This window comes from Plectropomus leopardus, chromosome 2 (assembly GCF_008729295.1).
Source record: "Plectropomus leopardus isolate mb chromosome 2, YSFRI_Pleo_2.0, whole genome shotgun sequence".
Classification (NCBI taxonomy): domain Eukaryota; kingdom Metazoa; phylum Chordata; class Actinopteri; order Perciformes; family Serranidae; genus Plectropomus; species Plectropomus leopardus.
Window position 1 is genome coordinate 29,664,371 of NC_056464.1, and position 26,483 is coordinate 29,690,853.

A 26,483-nucleotide genomic window follows, 5' to 3' on the forward strand; every position below is an offset into this window, starting at 1 on the left:
AAAAAGTAGCAAATTCCCCACTCATTTATGAAACCGTGCAGCAACTATAAATGGTTCTGCAAATGTTTCACAGTAAAATGCCTTGCATCAATTTCTGTCGACAGAAACGCTGTCAGAGGACTTTGATTTTGCAACAGAAACAAGAGAGGTTAAGTATAACTAATACATTTGTAGTTCTTCATGTCTGTGACAGATTAAGATAAAAATAAGTAAAAGACCATTTCCACTGTCTATTTGTGCTGACGTGTCATGCAAAAAAAAAAGCAAAAAAAACGGCCAGACTCAGTTTCTCTGGATGTGCTTTAGCTGAGCAGTGCTGCTCAACCGTTAGTGTGGCTGCTCTGACCTGGTAATATGGGCGCCGAAAAGAAAAACAACGTGCTGGCAGCGCTGCACACTCATACCGTCATATACTGTACACCCTGGTGAAATTCCAGGAAGCTATGAAGGTATGAAAAAACAGATACTGCCGAAACCTAATCCAAATGCAAACAGGAACAGTTTTATATGAAATATGCAACATGTTTGTAGCTTAGATTTGACATCATAAAGTAAATAATATAAATGCAAATAAAAGCACCTGTGGTGAGTCAGTGCCATTTCTGTTAGGGGTTGAAAACTCTTGTCTTCAGCTTCCTCCAGACGGTCCTGCCACAGCTTCCAATACTTGCATGTCATCTACGAAAAACACAAGCTTTCAACCTTTAGAAACGTTACATAATGCATGTCACTGACACTGTCGTATTAGGATGATCGAGCGCTCAGCACTTACAGTTTGATGATGATGTTGGACAGCCATGTTGTTGTTCAGTCGCTGGGTTTTGTTCCTGAGGACGTTGAGAGAAAGTCCCTGCAGTCCAGCACGCTGCAACAGGAACACATGGTGATCAATACATTACATGATCACACTCTCTGCTCATGTGCTTCATTTACTCTTAATCTCACCAGCAGATGATGATGATGATGTTGAATTGCAGTCCTGTTTCTTTCAGCCTCTTCTTTGCACAGCATCATATCTACTGGCAGGCTCAAGAATCAAACAGCCGTACTGCTATTTTAAACCCTCACAATCCTTTAGTCCAAATAAAGCGCAATTCGCTAAAACCAGGGGCAAAAAAAAAAAATTCAATTAAAAAAAAATAATTTTAAATTATTTATTATCTTTTCAAATTCTGGGTAATTTTCAGAAACTTTTGGTGATTTTTCTTCTTCAGAAAGAGCGATTTTTAAAGAAAACATGCCTTCCAAAAAATCTAAAATGACACCATTAATCACAGCCAGAAACTTTAAAAACAGAAATAATTGTTGGATTTTCACATGTCTGATGGTCCTAAAAATTAAAATAAAAAAAAAAACAAAACAGACAGCTAAGTTTTTCACAAACTTGACAGTCCCTTCAAGATGAACCTGCGACCCGCCAGTTGGGAACAGCTGCTTTGATTGACTAAACATGACGCTGTAGTTGGCTGAAAACAGAAGGTTTGTTTTTTTATTTTTGGATTTAGGATACAAGCCTTCCAGCGCTCCAGCGCCCTGCGCAGCGTGCTCTGTACGGCCAAGTGCTCTGCAGCTTCCAAACGGTCTTCAGCGCTCCGTTTATGATGCAACGTATTGCTCCATTTTCTCCAACACATCATCACAAGGCGCACATCGCAGGCACGTTGAGCCACAGCTAGAATCAGAAAAGGTTTTTTACAAAAAAATGTTAGTTAAATGGTAGTTATCAAGCTTAAAAGAGTGAAAGTTACCTAAAAGGTTTTCAGGAACACTGAGTCCAGATTTTTCCTTATAATGTTCAATGTCCACACATTAAATAAATGACCATATATTCAACTTCAATTCAAGAATAAATTATTGCAAGAACAAACAGAAACAGCACTTCAAAACAAAAAAATCTGTGCTGGAAATTCACTGCACCTCAAAATGAGGTGTTTTTTTTTTTTTGTTTTTTTTTTACAAACCCATAACCCGCTTTTGGACCGTGACCCACCAGTTGGGAACCACCGTTTTAGTGTCTTGTTAAGCTGTAAAATGAGAATATTTGCACCGGCCAGTGGGCGGTGCTTGGTTTTGACTCGACTGTTTCCAACATAGTGGCCCCTCACAAATTTTCACATTTTACAGCTAAACAGTGCACTAAAACAGTGGTTCCCAATTGGTAGGTCACGGTCCAAAAGTGACAACACAAACAGAATCTTCATCAATATTCAATCAGCGCTGCCTAGATCAACAATTTGATCGTAGTTCATGAGCCATGATTGACAGCTGAGACATTGCCTCTGATTGGCTGTTTTTGTTTAGCCACAGCAGAGTCGAGTAAATGCTATCAGAAGCACTCCAGATTCAGCAAATATAACAAACACTGACCGTAAAAACAAAAAAGAAAAAAAAAGTTACCAATTGCAATAATTTTTAATGACCTTGTGACTTTTTCTTGGTTTGGAAACAGGACACATATGTTTTCCAACTATGTAATGTTTTTCTTTTCAGTGTGAGGATGAAGTGAAGTGCAGCTCTGGATTCTTTCTCTTTCTGGCAACAAGCAGCTGTGTGCATTTCTTTCCACTGAAGCCAAGCCTTTGAAAAAAATAACACAAAACACAGAGGTGGGATATTAAGCATTACACATCATGTTAACAGTATATGCCTCACTGGTGTGTTGGATTTTGTCTTTACCCTGCGCTGCAAAGCTCGCGCCCTCTGTCTCAGGGCTTCATCCTCTAAAGTGTGAAGGTCTTCACGCTGCTGCAGCCGAGCTTGCCACAAACTCCACGCTGAGCTGCACAGGTGAAAAAAAAAAACAGTGTTAAAACCGATAGTCCACTGATGTTAAAAGTGTAGGTCTGATTTGTAAATACAATGATCTTACTGCAGGGTTGCCAGTTTGTTCTGCTCAAGGGCCGATTCGAGCATTCGGTTCTTCATTCGCCTCATTTCTGTGAAATCTTCCCATCGTTCCCACACCAGACGCATCCGTTGTTGATCAGCTGGTAAAGTAAATAATAATAATGACAAAACAGCTGCTTGGCATATCTAACAAAACATAAGGCTTTAGGGTTGGATATATTCTCATCCTGCAAGAAACTATATACAAACAAATTTCCCCTATTTTTGCCAGTATCCATGATTTGTTGTTATTTGTTGATTTTTGAGATTCACCAATGTTTTTCCTATTTTTGCTTTTTTCTAAGGTTGCCCTATGAAAACATCTCATTTTCACAGGGCACAAATTGTTGTCCAGCACAAAAAAATAAGCTTTACATTTGAGGAACATTTTAAAAAATGCATTAATACAATTTAATCAAATTTAGATAGAGTTTCAGAGTAATTATAATGACTGGATTATAACATCTCAGGGTTTAAGAAAAACTACTAAGGTTGCCCTGTGAAAACATCTCGTTTTCACAGGGCACAAATTGTTGTCCAGCACAAAAAAATAAGCTTTACATTTGAGGAACATTTTAAAAAATGCATTAATACAATTTAATCAAATTTAGATAGAGTTTCAGAGTAATTATAATGACTGGATTATAACATCTCAGGGTTTAAGAAAAACTACTAAGGTTGCCCTGTGAAAACATCTCGTTTTCACAGGGCACAAATTGTTGTCCAGCACAAAAAAATAAGCTTTACATTTGAGGAACATTTTAAAAAATGCATTAATACAATTTAATCAAATTTAGATAGAGTTTCAGAGTAATTATAATGACTGGATTATAACATCTCAGGGTTTAAGAAAAACTACTAAGGTTGCCCTGTGAAAACATCTCGTTTTCACAGGGCACAAATTGTTGTCCAGCACAAAAAAATAAGCTTTACATTTGAGGAACATTTTAAAAAATGCATTAATACAATTTAATCAAATTTAGATAGAGTTTCAGAGTAATTATAATGACTGGATTATAACATCTCAGGGTTTAAGAAAAACTACTAAGGTTGCCCTGTGAAAACATCTCGTTTTCACAGGGCACAAATTGTTGTCCAGCACAAAAAAATAAGCTTTACATTTGAGGAACATTTTAAAAAATGCATTAATACAATTTAATCAAATTTAGATAGAGTTTCAGAGTAATTATAATGACTGGATTATAACATCTCAGGGTTTAAGAAAAACTACTAAGGTTGCCCTGTGAAAACATCTCGTTTTCACAGGGCACAAATTGTTGTCCAGCACAAAAAAATAAGCTTTACATTTGAGGAACATTTTAAAAAATGCATTAATACAATTTAATCAAATTTAGATAGAGTTTCAGAGTAATTATAATGACTGGATTATAACATCTCAGGGTTTAAGAAAAACTACTAAGGTTGCCCTGTGAAAACATCTCGTTTTCACAGGGCACAAATTGTTGTCCAGCACAAAAAAATAAGCTTTACATTTGAGGAACATTTTAAAAAATGCATTAATACAATTTAATCAAATTTAGATAGAGTTTCAGAGTAATTATAATGACTGGATTATAACATCTCAGGGTTTAAGAAAAACTACTAAGGTTGCCCTGTGAAAACATCTCGTTTTCACAGGGCACAAATTGTTGTCCAGCACAAAAAAATAAGCTTTACATTTGAGGAACATTTTAAAAAATGCATTAATACAATTTAATCAAATTTAGATAGAGTTTCAGAGTAATTATAATGACTGGATTATAACATCTCAGGGTTTAAGAAAAACTACTAAGGTTGCCCTGTGAAAACATCTCGTTTTCACAGGGCACAAATTGTTGTCCAGCACAAAAAAATAAGCTTTACATTTGAGGAACATTTTAAAAAATGCATTAATACAATTTAATCAAATTTAGATAGAGTTTCAGAGTAATTATAATGACTGGATTATAACATCTCAGGGTTTAAGAAAAACTACTAAGGTTGCCCTGTGAAAACATCTCGTTTTCACAGGGCACAAATTGTTGTCCAGCACAAAAAAATAAGCTTTACATTTGAGGAACATTTTAAAAAATGCATTAATACAATTTAATCAAATTTAGATAGAGTTTCAGAGTAATTATAATGACTGGATTATAACATCTCAGGGTTTAAGAAAAACTACTAAGGTTGCCCTGTGAAAACATCTCGTTTTCACAGGGCACAAATTGTTGTCCAGCACAAAAAAATAAGCTTTACATTTGAGGAACATTTTAAAAAATGCATTAATACAATTTAATCAAATTTAGATAGAGTTTCAGAGTAATTATAATGACTGGATTATAACATCTCAGGGTTTAAGAAAAACTACTAAGGTTGCCCTGTGAAAACATCTCGTTTTCACAGGGCACAAATTGTTGTCCAGCACAAAAAAATAAGCTTTACATTTGAGGAACATTTTAAAAAATGCATTAATACAATTTAATCAAATTTAGATAGAGTTTCAGAGTAATTATAATGACTGGATTATAACATCTCAGGGTTTAAGAAAAACTACTAAGGTTGCCCTGTGAAAACATCTCGTTTTCACAGGGCACAAATTGTTGTCCAGCACAAAAAAATAAGCTTTACATTTGAGGAACATTTTAAAAAATGCATTAATACAATTTAATCAAATTTAGATAGAGTTTCAGAGTAATTATAATGACTGGATTATAACATCTCAGGGTTTAAGAAAAACTACTAAGGTTGCCCTGTGAAAACATCTCGTTTTCACAGGGCACAAATTGTTGTCCAGCACAAAAAAATAAGCTTTACATTTGAGGAACATTTTAAAAAATGCATTAATACAATTTAATCAAATTTAGATAGAGTTTCAGAGTAATTATAATGACTGGATTATAACATCTCAGGGTTTAAGAAAAACTACTAAGGTTGCCCTGTGAAAACATCTCGTTTTCACAGGGCACAAATTGTTGTCCAGCACAAAAAAATAAGCTTTACATTTGAGGAACATTTTAAAAAATGCATTAATACAATTTAATCAAATTTAGATAGAGTTTCAGAGTAATTATAATGACTGGATTATAACATCTCAGGGTTTAAGAAAAACTACTAAGGTTGCCCTGTGAAAACATCTCGTTTTCACAGGGCACAAATTGTTGTCCAGCACAAAAAAATAAGCTTTACATTTGAGGAACATTTTAAAAAATGCATTAATACAATTTAATCAAATTTAGATAGAGTTTCAGAGTAATTATAATGACTGGATTATAACATCTCAGGGTTTAAGAAAAACTACTAAGGTTGCCCTGTGAAAACATCTCGTTTTCACAGGGCACAAATTGTTGTCCAGCACAAAAAAATAAGCTTTACATTTGAGGAACATTTTAAAAAATGCATTAATACAATTTAATCAAATTTAGATAGAGTTTCAGAGTAATTATAATGACTGGATTATAACATCTCAGGGTTTAAGAAAAACTACTAAGGTTGCCCTGTGAAAACATCTCGTTTTCACAGGGCACAAATTGTTGTCCAGCACAAAAAAATAAGCTTTACATTTGAGGAACATTTTAAAAAATGCATTAATACAATTTAATCAAATTTAGATAGAGTTTCAGAGTAATTATAATGACTGGATTATAACATCTCAGGGTTTAAGAAAAACTACTAAGGTTGCCCTGTGAAAACATCTCGTTTTCACAGGGCACAAATTGTTGTCCAGCACAAAAAAATAAGCTTTACATTTGAGGAACATTTTAAAAAATGCATTAATACAATTTAATCAAATTTAGATAGAGTTTCAGAGTAATTATAATGACTGGATTATAACATCTCAGGGTTTAAGAAAAACTACTAAGGTTGCCCTGTGAAAACATCTCGTTTTCACAGGGCACAAATTGTTGTCCAGCACAAAAAAATAAGCTTTACATTTGAGGAACATTTTAAAAAATGCATTAATACAATTTAATCAAATTTAGATAGAGTTTCAGAGTAATTATAATGACTGGATTATAACATCTCAGGGTTTAAGAAAAACTACTAAGGTTGCCCTGTGAAAACATCTCGTTTTCACAGGGCACAAATTGTTGTCCAGCACAAAAAAATAAGCTTTACATTTGAGGAACATTTTAAAAAATGCATTAATACAATTTAATCAAATTTAGATAGAGTTTCAGAGTAATTATAATGACTGGATTATAACATCTCAGGGTTTAAGAAAAACTACTAAGGTTGCCCTGTGAAAACATCTCGTTTTCACAGGGCACAAATTGTTGTCCAGCACAAAAAAATAAGCTTTACATTTGAGGAACATTTTAAAAAATGCATTAATACAATTTAATCAAATTTAGATAGAGTTTCAGAGTAATTATAATGACTGGATTATAACATCTCAGGGTTTAAGAAAAACTACTAAGGTTGCCCTGTGAAAACATCTCGTTTTCACAGGGCACAAATTGTTGTCCAGCACAAAAAAATAAGCTTTACATTTGAGGAACATTTTAAAAAATGCATTAATACAATTTAATCAAATTTAGATAGAGTTTCAGAGTAATTATAATGACTGGATTATAACATCTCAGGGTTTAAGAAAAACTACTAAGGTTGCCCTGTGAAAACATCTCGTTTTCACAGGGCACAAATTGTTGTCCAGCACAAAAAAATAAGCTTTACATTTGAGGAACATTTTAAAAAATGCATTAATACAATTTAATCAAATTTAGATAGAGTTTCAGAGTAATTATAATGACTGGATTATAACATCTCAGGGTTTAAGAAAAACTACTAAGGTTGCCCTGTGAAAACATCTCGTTTTCACAGGGCACAAATTGTTGTCCAGCACAAAAAAATAAGCTTTACATTTGAGGAACATTTTAAAAAATGCATTAATACAATTTAATCAAATTTAGATAGAGTTTCAGAGTAATTATAATGACTGGATTATAACATCTCAGGGTTTAAGAAAAACTACTAAGGTTGCCCTGTGAAAACATCTCGTTTTCACAGGGCACAAATTGTTGTCCAGCACAAAAAAATAAGCTTTACATTTGAGGAACATTTTAAAAAATGCATTAATACAATTTAATCAAATTTAGATAGAGTTTCAGAGTAATTATAATGACTGGATTATAACATCTCAGGGTTTAAGAAAAACTACTAAGGTTGCCCTGTGAAAACATCTCGTTTTCACAGGGCACAAATTGTTGTCCAGCACAAAAAAATAAGCTTTACATTTGAGGAACATTTTAAAAAATGCATTAATACAATTTAATCAAATGTAATATTAGAGAGGTCAGATAAGATAAAGTGGCAAACAGACTGTGAACCCAGCTGATATTTTATTTCAGTACCGACAGATTACAAAATGATTATTACTTGGCTTTATGAGGAAGAATCCGGCCAAAGGTGTTCTGCATCCATATCTTCAGGAACTTCCTCGCCAAGTGCCTGCAGAGTGAATGAAACAGTTAAATTAAGGGACTGTTGTTTATTTATCATGGGGGGGTGGGGGGGTGGGGGTGGCTGTGGTGTGACTTGGTTTGATCCACCTCAAAACTACAAATGTTTTTCTTTTAAGCCTCTCTGGTGACTGGTGAGAAAAACGCATGACCCTTCCTCCACCCATAAATTAAGTTAGTTATTAGATTTTTAAAAATGTACCATTTGATGTTTAAGAGTGAAAAGTTGAAGATGTCATCCTGGAGTTAAAAAATAAGGGTTTTGATTCTTTTATTTTAGGAAAAATTTTAACTAATACATGTAGAATAAAGTGATTTTAATGAAATATCACAATTTTAAGGAATAAAAATAAATATCACTATTTTTAAAAGAAACAAATATTTTCTATTTCTAATTAGAAAAAAAAAAAAAAAGCCTTAGTCACTTTATTTCTAGCTAAAAAAGAAATACTACATGTAGAATAAAGTGACTTTAATGAAACAAAATTTTAAGGAATAACAATGTTTTCTTTAAAATCTGGCAGTAGAATTAATACAAAACATGACCATTTAATATTGTATGCCACTTTCATAAAGGAAAAAAAAAAATCTAATGACTCCCCCTTTTAGCACCCCCCCCCCCCCCCCCCCCGCCCCCACACAAATAATGAACAGTCCCTAAGTTTATAAATGACGTGATAAAAGTGGTAATGCAGTAAGTTAACTGTATCAGCACCTTATTCTCAGCTCCTTGAGTCGTCCGCCTTTGTTCCAGCTGTAACCAACTCTGTAAGGAACCTTTCTGCTGTGAACTTTGCGGACTTGTTTTCTTAGACCATCAGAAATGCTGCTGCTCGGTCGGGGTCTTACTGGTCTGACTGGATCTGGCTGTTTTACGTTACTTTGCATTGTGTTAAACCGGAACCGTTAAACCAAAACATCACATCAGTGGAAGCCACAAAGACCAAAGCTTTAGTTCAGTTTGAGCAAAATTAACATCCTTCACCAGCGTGAAGAGACTGTTTGGGTTACTATGTGCCGCGCGTTTTGCTTTTTTTCCTTGTCACGTGAACAGGGCATGGATGTGACACGAGGAGGAACCGTACCCGAGGTCCCTCAGGGTAACGGCTACGCGCAATGTTAAACCTGGGCAGTCCGCGAGGGCGGGGTCTCGTCACAAAGAAACAAAGCAAAATAATAATTAAAAATAATAAATAATAATAATAATAATAATAATAATAATAATAATAATAAAAAATAATAATAATAATAATAGTTTATTATTATTATTATTGTTGTTGTTGTTGTTGTTGTTGTTGTTGTTGATGTTATAGTTGTATTAGTATAATTTGTTTATTTATTTACCGTTTTGAAAACATACAAAAATTTACAAGTGAAAATGATGACACACGTAGGTTCATACCAGACAGACAAAAATAAAAATATAAAACAGATACAAATATGAACACACACAGGGCTTTAACACACAGTAGGTATATATAAAAAAGCTGCAAGATTTGCATAAACTGATAGTTTTGCTTAGTTTTTTGTTACATTTTTTAAAGCTTGTTATTGTTGTTATTGAGATTTGTGAATGGTGTATGAGGGTAATTTTCTTTATTTAGAAAACATGTTATGATTGTAAAAAAAAAATCACAAAAATAACGACCAAATTAATTGTATAGGCCTACTGTTAATTCTTGAAGAAATTTGTATTTTCTAATGTTATTTTTTATTTTTTCACATGCACATATTGAAAAAAAGTGTTTCAAGTGTTTCTTCCATATTGTTACTGAAGGTGCTTATTTCATTCATATTTGGAATGCATGTATACAAAACAAACTTTACCGGTAGTGTGTGTGTGTGTGTGTGTGTGTGTGTGTGTGTGTGTGTGTGTGTGTGTGTGTGTGTATTAGTACCGACAGATTACAAAATGATTATTAGGAGACGGACAGCATCAATAGCATCACAAATCGAGCACTCCCCAAGACAACGAGTAGCTGCCCAAATAATGCCTCTTGAATGTTTCCGAATCAAGTGCGAATTATACCTCTATAAAGCACGATGCATTTTTTACAGGGGGTATATTGTTTAATAAACACACCTTACAAGTAGCATATGATTCCCGTATTATTGTTTAAATGTTAAAAAGCAACACGGCAGACGCACAGCAGACTATTTAAAATTCTACAAAGGCGCGACGGGCACAATGTAATCTTTCCTAGGACCTTCTTAAAGCGGTGATCAGATGAAAATTGCTACTACGACTTAGAAAACAGAGAAAGAGCAGCCAAGAATCTGAGATTACACACTTTCCGTGTGAATTAATTTGTAACTTGGACCTGTATTATTTTGTTTAGTTACCCCAGTTCAGTGTGCGTTTGCTGAAATCACTACAACAACTCAGCCGGCTAAATATTTGGTTCTCGCTGGGTGGGTATTATCCCCATTCCCCAGCTAGTTAGCTGGCTAGCTAAAGGTGCTAGGTTAGCTAGCTAGTTAGCTAGCTCCCTAACGTGAACTGCCGCTGCTCGGCCGTTAGCAACCAGCGCTCCACGCAGCATTTAAACTGAGTAAGTTGACCGTTTGTGTTTTTCTAAATATGCTAGCTAACCGGTCGTTGGTTCAATTTTCATGCCACGAATTACGTTTAGAGTCAGCTGAGTGGGACTTCGGTAACCCTCCACCAATTTCTGGGGTTAATCGTTAGCGTGTGTTTTATTGAAACAGCAGATGATTCGTGTAGCAACAGATTAACGACAGTAACGTCAAACTGGAGATATTGTTAAAAAACGGCTTAATTTACAGGCCAGATACTAATTGACAGGCAATTAGTCAATTACGCTGAGTCTATGTAAATTATAGTAACTGACATATCACGTCAGCGGTCTCTGGCTGTTGTCAATTAACTTGCTAATTAGCTGCTAGCAGCGTTTGTTAAAACTATCCCCGTGCAAGTTAGCTTGACTTCAGGTAAGGTATATTTTTGATGTGATTGTAGGTAAAGATGTTAGTTCATGTTTGAGGCCCTGTGACTTCTCTCGTGGTTTTCATTTCCATGCTAACAAGATAAAATGTCAGAAACCTTTGATCATTCTTTTTTAATTGTCCGTTTATTAAATTGTTTTGGTCTGATATTCACAACTGGCTGTCAAGTTAAAAAATACCATCATTTAGTTACTTAGATATAATTTAGATTTGGGGCAAGTTGGAGGCAAATATTTGAAACACTGCTAATCTTGTAATTTTTGGTAGATATCACATTCATACGTGTAAATGAAAAGGATGTACTCCTGCTTTTTCTGCATTTATACATTATTTACCATCTACTTCCAAATCACTAAAACATATGAAAAAAATCAATGTTAGAGCCAAAGAAATACTGTAAACATATATCAAAGAGGTCCTTTCTCTTTTATTTCTCAAACTTTGCTCTTTTCTCCTTATTTTAATTTATTTCTCCTTTTCTCCCCCTTTACCTTTGTTTTCCAGTATTTTGCTACCTCTTTTTTCTTTTTTGTATTGTAGCATCATTTCCACCATAACTGCAAATCCCAATCTTTTGTATTTGACTGTCTTCCCTGACTTCCCTACATTTTTTTGTTATGTAAAGTTTGAAAAGAGAGAAAAAATAGATTAAAATTTCAGCAGTTTTCGGTGGGTTGCTCAGCACTAAAATCATGCTTTGTTTCTTCAGTTAAAAAATGCTTTCATTGATTGACACCAATAATCATTTGTAACATTCAGTTAATCTACAAGCTATATCATCCAGACTTGTTAAAATGAAGTCAGGAGAGCTGCTTGTTTTAGCTTGACACATTAAATTTGTTTCCAACAGGAGCAGACTGATTGTTGGGCTGGACACTGTGGCTCTGTGTCTTAAATCAGTCATGGAGAACGATGCTTGTGTTGAGCAGAAGAATGGTGATGCTGCTGTAGACCAAGTTAAACAACAGCCAGCAGCCACAGCTCCTTACAGATACACCAAGGTGAGGAGAAATACCAACAACCTGACTCTGGGCCACATGAAGTTCTCTCTTACATAAATGAACCATTATCAATTCTTATACAGGAGGAACTCCTGGAAATAAAAGAGCTGCCGGTCTCCAATGAAAGGCCAGACTGTTTATCCGAGAAGTATGACAGGTAAGAATTAATTTCCGTAGATGTAATCCACACAACACACCTAATAAAAATCAGATTTTATGTTGGTCAGCACAGGAAATATAAGAGCTTTAGGCTGGATTGCATCAACAAGGATTAACTTTTAAACTTGATTAAATTATGGCTTAAGCTCAAATGCTGTTGCACCAAAATTTAAAATGTGCTTAAAATGAGGAGAGATTTAATTTAACCCTCTTTTAAATCTCTGTTTAGTTTTTATTCTAAACCTAAATTAAATTGCACAAAAACTTTGAACTCCATTTTAAACTGTGATCCAGGGTTAACTTTGAACCTACAGTTGATGAGGTTTAACTTCTACAATGGCTGCCTTTTTGAGATGGATTGAGCAAAATATCAAGTTCTTCAAAGAAAGTTGAGAGACAGACTCAACCCACTTGACTTTTATGATGATGATGAAGAATTTTTGTCAAGTCATTAGTTCTCCAAGGAAACTGTTTTGGACCTGGACAGGGAGATGGGACCAACTGCCAAACATGGCAGTGACAGAAACACATTGCTGTATGCTCTGCTTAAAGAGCATACTGGGCATTTATTGATAACTTTTGTAATTTGGGGACAAGAAATTATTGAAACTTTCAGATTCCATAGAATATGGCGATTGTGCTGGGGGTAAAAGTAGGATTGTGTTTGACAATTGCTAGAGCCCAAGTATACATAACAAAGCACATGTACTCACACGCTCCTGAAGTTCAGACCACATCTGAGCATAGAGATCAAAGTATGCATTAGGAAAGCTGCTGGATGTGTATGAGGTGTGCAGGATCAAATGTTTATATTCAAAAGATATGGGATTACAAAGTAGAGGCAGGAGGTAGAGTGATCGTCCACTAATCAGAGGGTTGGTGATTCAATCCCCAGCTCCTCCAGCCAACATGTCAAGGTATCCCTGGGCAAGATACTGAACCCCTAAATGTTCCCAATGGCTGTGCTGTCTGTGTATGAATGTGTATGAATGTTAAACTGAGTAGCAGGTGGCAGCTTGTACGGTAGCTGAGGCCACCAGTGTATGAATGTCTGTATGACTGTAACTCTTAGTGTGAGAGCACTTTGAGTGGTCAGACAACTAGGAAAGCAACAAGTGCAAGTCAATTTACCATCTCCTAAATTAAATATGTTAATGTTTGTTTCATCCTGCTTTAAAAACCATCTAAGGCAAGTCTGTACTGTTTTTTTATTACTTTAGCACATTGTCTTGCCCTAGTGAACTAGTTGTTTGCCTTTAATTGTGGTTTCAAATGTTGCTTTGATTCAGTGATGGTGTCTGGGACCCTGAGAAATGGCACGCCTCACTGTACCCCAGTTCAGAGCGAAGCTCTCCTGTGGAAGGTTTTAAGAAGGACTATGTGGATGACAGAGTTCCTTTGAAGCGAAGAATCCCAGGTAAAAGACCCAAATCTAGAAATCTAAAGATTTAGAGGTTAAACCAAAAAGGGTCATAAGGTGAACTTACTTTCTGTAGGAGGATGTTTGTGTCAGAGGTCATCTATTAATGCTTTACAAAACAGTACAACTATAATCTAGAAAAGGTTTTTGTAAGTGGAATGCACGAAACTCTTAAAATACTTATCAGTTCTGAATTATGCTTAAACTGATATTTGAGTTACATAGTATTGTGTTGACGGGTAAGACAACAATATAAATGAGGCAGAATTTAAAAGATGTGTAATCATTTCTTTCTTTGGATTGTTTTTGTTATGGTGTGACCATTTTTGTCTTTGTACTTTTTAAACATCTAAAAACAAGCCATTTTGCTGTCCTGTGTACAGATCCTCGTGAACGTTTAAAGGAGGATGATCTGGATGTTGTACTGAGCCCACAGCGACGCAGCTTTGGAGGTGGATGTCAAGGCAACGCCGCACTTGCACCCCACGCCCGTCGCCCAATCAGCCCCCTGGAAAATAAGGAGAATGAGACTCTCCGCCTAGGAGGGGCACGCAGAATCGGCAGTGGGCGCATAATTGCTGCCCGAGCCTTTGAGAGAGAAGCCCGTGCAGAGAAAGAGAGGGAAAGAGAGAGAGACTTTAAAGATAAAAGATTCAGGGTTGGTGTTCTTCACTTTCAGTCCATCCATAATGTGTTTCCCTTTGTGTTTGAACAGTGAGGTATTCAGTGCATGGAGGTTGGCATTTCCTTTAAATTGTTGCATAAGGATTACATAGGATTGCCAAGAGCTCTGCAAAATAATAAAAGCCATAAAAAAAATTTCACAGGAATTAGGTTTGGCTCACTAATGAAACATTTACTTTGTACTTAGAAAAATTAGAAAGTGCTGATTGGGCTTAAGATTCTGGCTTCATCGGTGTGATTTCACCATACAAAGAGTTTGTCAAGATTTTCCCTTCAGTTACTCTGTTTTTTGGTATCTTACCTTCTATCTTACACACATTCATTCATGTTGTCTCATCCTTTGCAGAGGGATTTCGGTGACAAACGTGTGTTTAGTGAAAGAAGAAGGAATGACTCTTATGCAGAGGAGGAGCCAGAGTGGTTCTCTGGGGGTCCCACCAGCCAGTCTGAGACCATTGAGCTCATTGGATTCGACGACAAAATCCTGGAGGATGATAAGCGCAGGTCCAAGCGGTCAAGGAAACGGGCAGAGTCCATAAAAGAAGGCACGTCAAAGCCTTGTTCATCAGTTCAATCAGCATAGTACATCTGCGATCACATTAGGGATATTCAAAATTGCTTTTTCTCTTTCTGTGTGGCAGTGGAATGTAATGGTGGACAGGCAGAGGAGCAAGATGTGGGTTTGCAGTCTACTGCTGATCAAGAGGTCCCCCACCCTGATGTCCTGCCTGAGCAATCGACTGGAGACTTTGACTTCAACGAATTCTTCAATCTGGAGAAGACGATGCCCGGCCTGGCCTCTGTAAGTATTGGGGTGCACTGTGTGGTTTTGTTGGTGTTTAAAGATATGAACATCACAGATGGTGTGGAGTTTATAACTTCTGTTTCCCAAAGAAATCCTTAAATCAATGTAAGATTTAACAGTAGAGGTTTTCAAGTGTGTCTGTCCTTCCTCCCTCACACCAGACTTTCAGGCCATTTTATTCATCAGTAAGAACATTTTGGGGGCAAGATAAAACAGTTTTGACCTGAAAAATTAAAATAATGTGCTCATGTTCAAGTGGATGTCACATACAAAATAAAAAGCCTTTTTGAAGCCAAGTATTAATTTTGCAGATACTTAAAGTCGGCACAAGATAACCTCTGCTGTACTCAATCTCACTGAACCTGCACTGTGGTGGTGGGTATTGTCACTGAATGGTGCACTCTCTAAATATTTTTTCCAGTGGGCTCCTGCATGGGGTTAAAAAGGTATCAACAATCCAAATTTATGCCCATCATTATAGCTAGATTAGATCTGCTAATTGGATAACTATGAACTAGTGTATAAAATAAATAAAACAATTGTACAGAGTCTGCTTAGTGGCATTAAATCAACACAAGGCCACACAGCAGTGCGTTCAATGACACTGCCCTCTATCTTCTGGCGCATTTTGTGCTAAATCGATGGAAAACGCCCTAAACGTAAGTTGCCACCATTGTCCTCGTACCTTTCAGCCTCCTGCTGTTTGTTTTTTCACTCTGTTTCATAGGCACCTTTTTCTGTCTTTCAGATGATAGAGGACGTTTTGGGAGAGGGCCCTGTATCGGCTAGCCGCTTCAGTCAGTGGTTTTCCAGTAACGTGAGCCCCTCAGGCAGCCGGTCCAGCAGTCTGAGGTCCACTCCCCATGAGGAGCTGGAAAAACTTGCAGGTAAATGATTGATTTCCCCAAAGAAGCTTCATGTAACAGTGTAGTTTAAAACCAAGCCTAGCACTCAAAAGTTGAGTAGATTTCTGCTTTTGTTAGGCCGGTGTACAAGCTTAAACCAAATATGATTTTATGCAAACCAGCATTTGTCATAATGACACATGCTGGCAAATTAAAGCGTATCAGTGTAACAGGGCCACTAGTGTCTGACATGCTGTGTGCAATTTACTGCTCAGCTTAGCCGGCAGCATGAAGGAGGGTCAAATTTCAGTAGGCGCAAGAGGGGAGAAGAGCGGAGAATGTGACGTTATTAGAAAGTTCATGTGCTTTTTGGGGTAACAGAACATGACAGTTAGTCAAAAAGAAAACTAAAACTGCGCCAATTTGGCAACGTTTAAGGTTTGAGTCAGACGAAAGAAGTAAGCCGAAAAACATACACGAGGCATGTCCTGCATGTTAAGGTCTCTCCCTACTCTAACACACCTGATAATAATCATCTATCTAAATCTTAATCTTGAGTAGTATGTCATTAAAAAAAGAGTCTTTAAACTTTGTCAGCACCAAACTGCTTTTTTTACTGTATCACTGCAATGCTATGTGATCGCGAGCCTGCTTTGTAATGTCCATGTCCACATGAAGCTCTGTTTCTGTATTGGGCATACTAAATCTTGGACTGTTTTGCTCCTCTGAAAGGGCTCGAGCCACACAGCACGTCCTCCAGCCAAGCCCCCGCCTCATACTTCACACCTATTCAAACATCGGAGTGCAAGGAGAAGGTGGACATCCTGGAGCTGCTGCACAAGGCCAAAATAGACCTGAAGCCTCTTCTCTCCACCCTGTCAGTCAACAAGGCTCGGCTACGGGAAAGTAGTAAGTGCCAGTTCACTACTTTCTTTACAAAGTCATGCCATAATACAACTTTTACTGGGAATATACGGGGAACTTAATCTTGTTTATATACAGTTGGGTAGACTGGATAAAATTTTAGCATGGTTGAATTTTACTTGGAAAGCATTTTAAGGCTAAATCCAAATGTCAATGCTCTGGACTTGTTGACTGAGCCTTCGTGTTCCTCAGTCATGCGTACTGTTATGTGTTCTTTGTCATCACATAAAGTCTGTGAGGGCAGAGACTGGGGCTGCTGATAAACAGGCCTCGAGTCTGTTTCACTTGTTGCTGTGGAAACGTTTGAGTGACAACTACTGTCATGTCCACGGTGATCACTGCCGTCATATTCTGCTGCTCATCTGTCCCAGCGAATACAATATAAATCTCATATCAGCTTTTTTATGACTGAACAAAATGATATTCACCCTTTTCTAAACAACATACAGGGTACATATATTTTTCAAGATTTGAAAAAATATTATTTCTGGCCTAAATGATCCAAGTAACATTTTAATACAGACATTTATCATAAGTTTGTTTTGATTTTTGTTTTAGTCGGCATTTGGCAAAAAATGCAAGCATCATGTCCGTATTGCTACAAATTGTGTGCAGTTACACCTGTGAAGTCTGCACTGCAAACAGACTCTGCAGAAGTCTGCAGAAAGTGTGCTTGAGGCCCCTTGTGGACTGTATGAATTGTGGATTTGGACAGCCCTCAGCACTCGTAAACTTCCTGTGAGTGTGTCCACAAGCAAGCCTGTGAGCTGGCAAGTGCGGTGAAGTCCAGAGATTTGGATTCAGCCTAACTTTTTATGACCAGTGCTACATAAAGTTTATCTGTCTGTCCCCAGCTAACTGTGGAGCGGTGCTGTCACTGGAGGAAGTGGAGGGAGGGATGAAAGGGATGAAGTTGAGCTCAGAACCTCAGGTGCGAAAGATGCCTCCGCCACAGAGAGGAAATGGCACGCCCTTCATGGCGCAACATTTGGAGGAGGCTTTAACGGGTGGCTCCAGCAGCCGTCCACACTCTCGTGACACAGACATGTCAGCCTTTAATAAACTGGTCAGCAGCATGAAGGCAAGTGGAACTCTGCCAACTCACCCCAAAACCAACACAAACATTGTAAGTATTTTTTAAAATATTTTTTTATCTATATTGACACAGGCTTTTATTGGATAAGTAACATCATTGTGTTTTTTGCAGTGAGACGGGCATTCGTACAAATCTGTCTGTGTGTGATGCTGCATGCAAGCTTTTTCAGCTTACCCAAGATAACCCACCTTTGAAAATTTAATGTACAGACTAGAAAGTGATGGGCATAAATTTGTTTAAATATATTGATGTTTTTTTAATGTCTGTTTTTGTTATGTTTGTGATGCATGAAAGCTGCAGTTGTCCTTTTTATGCAAGTTGGTACCAAAACAAATCAGATCACCAATTCACAATGTGCGATGAGAACCATGTTAACTCTGTCACTAAATGAATAATTATTAAGGAACATGACAATATACTGAACGCATCCAAAGGCATACCTGACTTGCATTAGGGACACTTTGATTTGCGACTCGTGTACAAATCCATCCCAGTTGACGTGCAGTGTTGGTAGTTTGAGAAGGTTATATGTGTCAAACTTCTTTGATAACTACTTGTGGACAGTTTCTGTTTTGACACACTTGAAATTATTTACCACACACTCACTGCTTACTGGGATGGGTTTTTACAAGGCAAAAGTTGTTTTTGTTTACAATGCACCTTCCACAATACTTTCTCCCCATACAATGCAGCAACCCTCAGACCCAGCTGTGGTGACAATGTCTGAAGCTCAGGTGCCTCCTCAGCAACAGAAAAACATATTTCAGGTGAGTATGCAGACCATCCTTTTGGGTTAATGCTGCCACTCGCACCTAATTCCAATTTTGTCGAGATGCAAAAAAAAAAAAATAAAAATACTGGCTTAAGCCCTTATATCAGCTAAAGTGACTAAAAATACAAGCAGAAGTAAAAATCTAATAAACATCACATCAAGAATAGTGCTTTTCACTTATTGGCAGCAGAAAGTGAAAATGTTATTTGTTGCAGTAATGCTTTTGTTAGTGTGGACTTCATGCCAACCAAACATCCTCACAGCTGTAGTGTCGAACTAACTAGTTTCAACACAGCATTTAGCGTGGACTTTTCACCTTAACTTAAGAGAAAACTTATACACAGCTGGTGCTGCAGGTGTCTAATTCTTGATCAGGTGGTGCTTATAACCACAAGACAAAAATGTTTTTGCAGCAGATGGAGAGTGCACACTGAAGTGAACGAACTGAACAGAATATGATGTGAATTGTTGCTCTTTTCAACAGCTGCTGCTTCTGCATTTGTTGTACAATTGTTTTTCTGCATGTGTTCTCTTGGATGCTCTTTGGGGCGACTGCATGTTAATAAGGGTCCAACGATCTGTTTCTAATTTCCAACCTGTTCTGACTGTCCTCCAGTCGTGATCACATCCTAAAAACATTACATAAATATGCAGTATGTTTAGTGAATTCTTCTCTGAGAATTTAATGTGGAGGGGATGACTCTCCATTCCAAATCTTAGTGATAACTTTGCACTTAAATATAACTGCCAGATGAATAACATTGAAGTGCTTTGTTACATCATGGAAAATGTATATGTGTGTTTGTATTCTAGGAGCTTTTGGGGGGTCCTGCTCGTAGCAGCTCTCCCACACTACTTGGCAATCTGTTGGGCAGCTCTGAGGGCCCAGCAACCTCGGCCCCTTTGCATGGCCTACTACACAAGGGCCCGTCGCCCCCCCTCTTTCCACAGAGGGCACCCTCGCCCGACTACTTCAGCAGTCGGTTGCAACCTTCAGCAGGTAAGTTAATTGCAAAAGTGAAAAATGTTGCAGTCTTCACAGAAAATGTGTAACCATTCCTTTAAAACAAAGACTTTATTTAACTAAATTTTGATGCCTTAAATGGACAAATAAATAAATGCCTTCTTTTAGCACATACAAAATACACTCATTATTCTATCATTAAACTTTATCCACAGGTGTGATGATTGCATAATTAGTAATGAACACAGCAGAATATGGACTTTTGTGGGATCCCAAATGTTTTTTTAATGAATGATTGTCGTCAGTGCTGCCTCTTTTAGTATAGTATGAAAATCCACCCAGGAACATTTATTGATTAGCAGCTGAAACATTTTTTTTTAAATCTTAATACAATCCAAACTTCATTACAGCTGATGACATTAACGCCATCTATAAGATAAAGTAACAATAGGAGTGTTGGAGTTTACAGCACTGGCGCTATAAAACTAGAGATGGCTCAACATAGCAAAACTATTTTTCTAGTTTTCAGCATGACCAAAAATGTTGAGCCAGTATGTTGCTGTGTCTGCCATAAGGTCATATGATTACATCAACTAAAGAGTGCTGTTCTGAGGCTGTTGCAGCTCATAATCTGATATCTCATCTGGTAGTGGGAATTTTATTCGTTTGAGAATATGCTCTTGGTCAAACTAGCTGGATCATGTAATCATTTATCTTCCTTTGGTACCTAAAGGTTTTCCTGTTGGTCATCAGCCCCTGCTGCCAGAACAGTTTGGTGATGCACACAGGTCAATCAGCCCTGGATCTGCTGCACAGCAACAGGTAACCTCAATGTTCAGACATGGTGAACTTGGATTTATTGTTCGATTACTGAAAAGATACTTTACACACAAAACATCTTCTCTCTGTGTAAATTGATATTTTATTAGAAGAAGAACCTTATTTCTAACATGAAATGCACTCAGGGCTCCAACACAATATTGTCATCAGATTTCAGGGGAACAGACTCACATTAACTATCCAGATGCCAAGCTGCATTATGAAAATCTTTATTTTTAGCTTTCCTTTGAGCTTGATTGCATTTTTTGTTATACAGTGTTTTTAACAAAAGTAACTCATCTTAAGACAGCAAGATCTCTTCAGCTGTGTGTGTTTGTTTGACCAGATGAGAGCGCTCTCTATGCCAGTGAATCACGCGGACCTGGAGGCTCTGGCGTTCCAGCAGGACCTCGCTCTACATGCACACCACTCATTCCAGTCCGGCTACAAGCCGCCACAGGACAAGTCTTTTAGAAATAGGTTAGTTGTTTTGGGTTTTTTTGTATTTAAAAATTGCACAGTGTGTGTTCATGGTAAATTACTGATGCCTCCTTAGCTAATCAACAATGTTCACATGCTATGAAAAACATTTGAAATGGACTAAGTGTTTTGCCTCTTAATTTTAGCAGCAGAAATGATGGCAAATTGCATCATAGTGCGTTACATGTTAGAGATGCTGCTTAAAACAAGTTCTCTGAATGTCTTACTAATAAAAATCAACAGAAAATATTCAATATTTTGCCATATATTTGCATACAGTGTGAAACAGGTAACAACCAGGGTTCCCATGGTCATGGAAAACCTGGAAAAGTAATTGAATTTCATTTTCCAGGCCTAGAAAAGGCATGGAATTAGTAAAAAGTTTTGGAGAAGTCATGGAATTTTGTTATGTGTAATGAAGTTAGTTGCTACAGTAATCTTATATTTAGATAAATCCTCTATGTAAAGCAACACAAGCAACTTCTAGGCACTGGGAAAGGTTGCTGTTTAATTTTCATACAATAAATTATGGAAGCATCTTACTGCCACGCCAGAAAAAGATATGTATCAGGTAATAATTTGAAAAGTTTTACATTATAACAAGATTTCACATTTTATCATGATATTTTCACATCACATTTTTCACAATATTGTCTTGCTAAAATGTGAAACATCTAACATAACTCTTCACGTATTACCTGATCCAGACTTTTTTTTTTTCTGGCGTGGCAGCACACTTTTAACATTAGGAGTATATTATACAATTTTGTTAGTGTAATAAGTTATGACTTCATTAGATTTTATTATGGGTTTTTGAAAAGTCATGGGAAAGTTTTGAAATGTTATGAAAATGTGTGGGGACCCTGAACAAGTTAGTTAGGTATGGTTGATGTGCTTGTGATCCACAGACTGCAGCGTGTTAATCGCTCCCCTGGTCCAGGCCCTCAGCCTGCTGGAAGAAACTCTCCAGGCAACGCTGTCACCAGCATGGTGAGCATGAAGTTTATCCTCCCAGCTGTCACTGCTCAGAGTTTTCCTGTGAAGTTGAACTCTTAAACTTCTGTCTATAATTTCTACACCTCTTGGTGTTAATGTTTTATTTATTTTTGTTTACTTACTGCAGCTGTCACCGTCATTTACACCCACATCTGTGATCCGTAAAATGTACGCGACAAAAGAGAAAAGCAGAGATGAGCCATCGAGTCGTTCGGAGAACAAGGAGGAGGCAGCAGGACACTCTCAAGATGGTACAGTGCAGTAATTTACCCACATCTTCCCGAATGAGTCAGAGTAAACACAATGTAACATTTGGATTTTGGTGATGTGATTACAGACAGCAGCTCCCCAAATTTATACCTGGAGGCCATTGAGGGGAATGCTGCCCAGTCTGGGGGAGTAAAGGCCAGCTCGCAGACCTTGTCAAGCAAGGACCAGGAGCGTCTCAGGCCTGGCTCTGCTGGACACCATACACCCAACATGGTACCTCCAGGACCCTCCTCATCTTTCCCCCGTCCCATCTATCCAGTACCGCTGCTATCCCATGTACCTATGGTGCGTCCTCCTCCCCAGCTCCACCCCAATGTGGTTCAGAGAATGCTAGCGCAGGGTATCCAGCCGCAGCAGCTTGGACCCGCTCTTGTGCAAGCAGGTTAGTGTTTGCATGATTTTTCTTTTCTTTCTCCCTGCTTTCTCATTTTCTGTAAAACATTTTTTTATTTAACTGGAAAAAAAGCAAAAGAGAAAGCGACTTAAAAGCTGTGGTTTGTAATTTTTTAATAATAACTTTTTGTTATATTTACAGAAACTGTCACACTATTCACACAGCACTAAATGAGATGGATAATCTGTGAAAATAATTTGTATTCCTCTGCTTACTCTGACTTTTGGTGCTTCTAAAGGCCTTACGGCTTGTGACCAAGAACAGCCAATCAGAGCAGATGAGTCTCTAACACAGCTGTCAATCACTGCTTGTGAACTGTGGTCAAACTGTCAAACTAGACAGCGCTGAGTAAATATGAATCAAGATTCTGTTACTGCTTTGACCATGAGTCTGTTCAGACCTGGTTTTAGCATGCATTGCGGTTGTCCTAATGCAAGTTGACAGCCGAGACACTTCGCCGTTCATGCTTGTGTCTGTCATGTGTCTCCAGTTGACCACTTATGTTCAGATTTGGTTACTGGCCTGTACGCAGTTATCATGTCCACACTTTTGTTAGCTGCATTCACATTAGCAGTTGTGTCAGTACAGCTGCAGATCTTGCTGTTAGCAGAATTCAACACGTCTCCATCCACAGGACAAAATGGACAGTCGTGCTACACTTTGTCCAACTTGACACTAAATGGGCAAGTTACAGAGCATTAGCACACAGTCAACAAAACAACCATGACGTCCTGGACTGATGACGTTGTTCTTGTTAGATATGCATCTGGAGGCATTAAACATGTCTACTACAAAATATTTTTGGTCAAATCCATCCCAGAACACCTCAGCAAGTGGTTTCAGTGATTGGATCTCAAATGCGTCTTTGAGGCCATTTACGCTTGTATTTAGCGCTATCCAGTTGTGATCAGATTACCTGAGACCCATATTGATGCCAGGTCTAAACAGGGTGCATGTCTCACCTAAAATGTTACCAGGAATGTATTTTAGCTTTAAAATGAGAGTTTGGGACCCAGCTGCCATGTTGACGGTCGAGTCAAAACCAAGCACAGCGATCATAGCAAAATTTCTGATTTCACGGGTTAACAGTACACTAAAATTTGTTTCTGAAACCAGTTAGACGCGAAAGACGAAAAATCATAAGCACTACAAAGAGTGGAAGGAGGGACTTCATTTATCACAGACTATCTGTCTTTCTTGCTTCTGTGTGGACATATTAGCACTTTCTGCAAATACAACAAAATTATGAAGTTGCCAACTGTATCTTCCATGATCTCTGAAAGTGTTTTAATTCTTCGCACCAGGTATATTTCCACAACACATGGACCTTGCCCAACTTCAAGGTTTGCCTCCTGCCCTGCTTGGACAACCGCTGTACCCTCTAAGTGCAACAGGGCATCCACTTCTACCTCCCAGAGCCAACACTCAGATGCAGTTAGCAGTAATGCAGCAGCAACTTCAGCAACAAAGACCAAGTGAGTGGAAGTCAAATATTATGACTCAGTGTGAGCATATATAAGAGTGAACATTACTGAATAATGCCAGGGATAACTTAAAACAATAGCTCCCAACTGGTCCAGACACTGCGTCCAGATTTCTCCATAGTCATTAGTTCAAGGTCTGCACACAAGAGAAATTGTTGTTGTTGTTGTTGTCTTATTTTCTCAGCTCTTGGACTAAACTGTATCTTTGTCTCCTCTTGCAGTGCATCCAGGGATCCCAGGCCCTCAGTCACAGAGCCAAGGCCCTCACCGGACAAACGGCTCCCAGCAGCACGGGGGCAGCCCCCCTCTAGGCCTCGCCAAGTGGTTTGGATCAGACGTGCTAGAGCAGCCCCTTCCCTCCATGCCAGCCAAGGTCATAAGTGTAGATGAATTGGAGTTTCGGCCATAAAGAACACTGCTGGATAGCGAGATTTTTTTTTTTTCCTTTTTGCCCATCTCCACCTCCTCGTTACCATTAAAATGTGAACTTTAATTTGAAAGATGGTGCACAGGCATGGACAGTCGAGCCATGCTTTGTCTTGAACCTTGAAGTCACTGATTTTTGAAGAGGCTTATCAGCAGAAAAGGGAAGACAAATGATGCCGATTTGTTTTGCCGACTGAGTGAATTTTTTTTTCTTTTGTATTAGGCTCTGCGCAGTAAATAATGTATAGGCCCAATTGTACAGACCATGGGAAAGAATCTTATTCTCCCTGTATATAGCTTGTTTTTTTTTTTCTTGGAATGAGGAAGGTGAAACTATTCTGCGGTTAAACTGAAAACTGCGAGAGACAAAATCACCAAGAGATGGTAGCATTCCTTGTCTTGTCCAACTTTATTTTCCCCGCTGAACTGCGCTGAGAAAGGGCTGCTGCTAGTGACAAATTGATGAGTAACTTCAGTGTATACTCTGCCCTTTTGTGGCATGGTTAGTGGCCCTTTTCTGTGGATGTGACTGGCTGGAATATTTCAAGACGACTCCGGGGGATGCAGTGAGCGCTGGTTGTGCCTTTCTTTGTGTTTGTTTTTTTTTTTTTTTCTACCTTTAAACTGTATCCTCTCCCATCCAACCTGTCACTGAGGGGGGCAGCACTGCTCACATTGTCAATTTTTCGAGGGTGGTTGGGATTCAGTTTGTTTATGTGCTATTAAGTTATAAAAAGCACAAATAGAATTAATAAATAAAATTCAGAAACACAGTTTGCTTACTTTAAGTGTTTTTTATTTCATGTTGATGTACTGAATATATAGCTTCAGCAGCCACTTTATTAGGGACACATTTGCAATCCAATACAACAGCTCTGTCGTAGATGGTCCCTTTGCAAAGAGATGAGTTGATTGAACTGTTTGTATTGATGGGTTTTTCAAATGTTTTGTTAAGGCATAATATTAGAAGCACTCATCAGTAAAGATTACACTAATGCAACACAACATATGAGCTGTAATGAATAATTGAATTCATGGCATTGCTAATGCAAGTCAAGACTGCACTCACACAAACTGGACAAGTGAGAATATTTTGTTTTTCCACTGTTGGCTGTTATTGCCAGGAGAAATGCAGAAGGGTTGTCTTGCAGTTTCTCTTAATTGCATAAATGTAAGAATACAGTTCAATGTAGAGAAGGAGCGATTAGTTTGCTGGGCCGATTTTAGCTTGATGTAGATATAACAGCATTGATAAATAGCTTAGCTAATAACTGACAAGACGTGTTTTAGGTCTTAGATTCAGTGTGTACAATTAAGGGGCATCTGTAGACAGAAATGCTTTATAATATAACCTTCATTGGAATATAATCACCTGCAAATAAGAATTGTTTTCTTTACCTGAGAATGAGCTGGTTATATCTACAAACGGAAAGGGTCCTCTCTCACAGGGTCCACAGAGTTGTTTCTACAGTAGCCCAGAATGGACAAACCAAACATTAGATGTAGATATGGATATTCCTGTGATCATGTTAGGTACTGGTGTTCTCTACATGTTTGGGACATGGGAGGAGTTTCAGTTCTTTAAACTCACCACTAGATGTCACTAAATCCCACACTCTAATTTAAAGCAATACTGACAACTATTTACGTTTA

At 37.8% G+C, this 26,483-nt stretch overlaps 2 protein-coding genes across 2 annotated transcripts in view; one reads left to right on the forward strand and one right to left on the reverse strand.

Moving 5' to 3' along the window:
- Positions 1–9,353, reverse strand: part of sfi1 (SFI1 centrin binding protein) — a 19,521-nt gene extending 10,168 nt beyond the window's left edge. Inside the window, exons 1-10 of the mRNA XM_042506762.1 lie at positions 9,040–9,353; positions 8,242–8,313; positions 8,186–8,196; positions 2,870–2,987; positions 2,677–2,779; positions 2,421–2,577; positions 1,511–1,672; positions 946–1,019; positions 773–865; positions 581–678 (exon numbers count right to left, since the gene is read on the reverse strand). Coding sequence (XP_042362696.1) covers positions 581–678; positions 773–865; positions 946–1,019; positions 1,511–1,672; positions 2,421–2,577; positions 2,677–2,779; positions 2,870–2,987; positions 8,186–8,196; positions 8,242–8,313; positions 9,040–9,212 — 1,061 coding nt within the window. The 5' untranslated portion in view covers positions 9,213–9,353. The remainder of the gene's footprint in view (positions 1–580; positions 679–772; positions 866–945; positions 1,020–1,510; positions 1,673–2,420; positions 2,578–2,676; positions 2,780–2,869; positions 2,988–8,185; positions 8,197–8,241; positions 8,314–9,039) is intronic.
- Positions 9,354–10,532: 1,179 nt separating this feature from the next.
- Positions 10,533–25,603, forward strand: eif4enif1 (eukaryotic translation initiation factor 4E nuclear import factor 1). The gene is made up of 19 exons (XM_042507963.1): positions 10,533–10,876; positions 12,142–12,292; positions 12,376–12,449; positions 13,741–13,868; positions 14,255–14,529; positions 14,902–15,100; positions 15,197–15,357; positions 16,109–16,247; positions 16,938–17,114; positions 17,984–18,255; positions 18,918–18,992; positions 19,811–19,997; positions 20,695–20,783; positions 21,127–21,260; positions 22,169–22,250; positions 22,384–22,507; positions 22,594–22,908; positions 24,225–24,395; positions 24,626–25,603. Exons 2-19 carry the CDS (start codon positions 12,194–12,196, stop codon positions 24,811–24,813), a joined length of 2,889 nt encoding a protein of 962 aa, XP_042363897.1. The 5' UTR covers positions 10,533–10,876; positions 12,142–12,193; the 3' UTR covers positions 24,814–25,603.
- Positions 25,604–26,483: the final 880 nt, after the last annotated feature.

Coding starts and splice junctions, on each gene's coding strand:
- eif4enif1 (XM_042507963.1), top strand. CDS start 12,194: ATGGAGAACGATGCTTGTGTTGAGCAGAAGAATGGTGATGCTGCTGTA. Junction 20,784..21,126: donor GATCTGCTGCACAGCAACAG/GTAACCTCAATG, acceptor TTGTTTGACCAG/ATGAGAGCGCTCTCTATGCC. Junction 22,508..22,593: donor AGCAGGACACTCTCAAGATG/GTACAGTGCAGT, acceptor ATGTGATTACAG/ACAGCAGCTCCCCAAATTTA.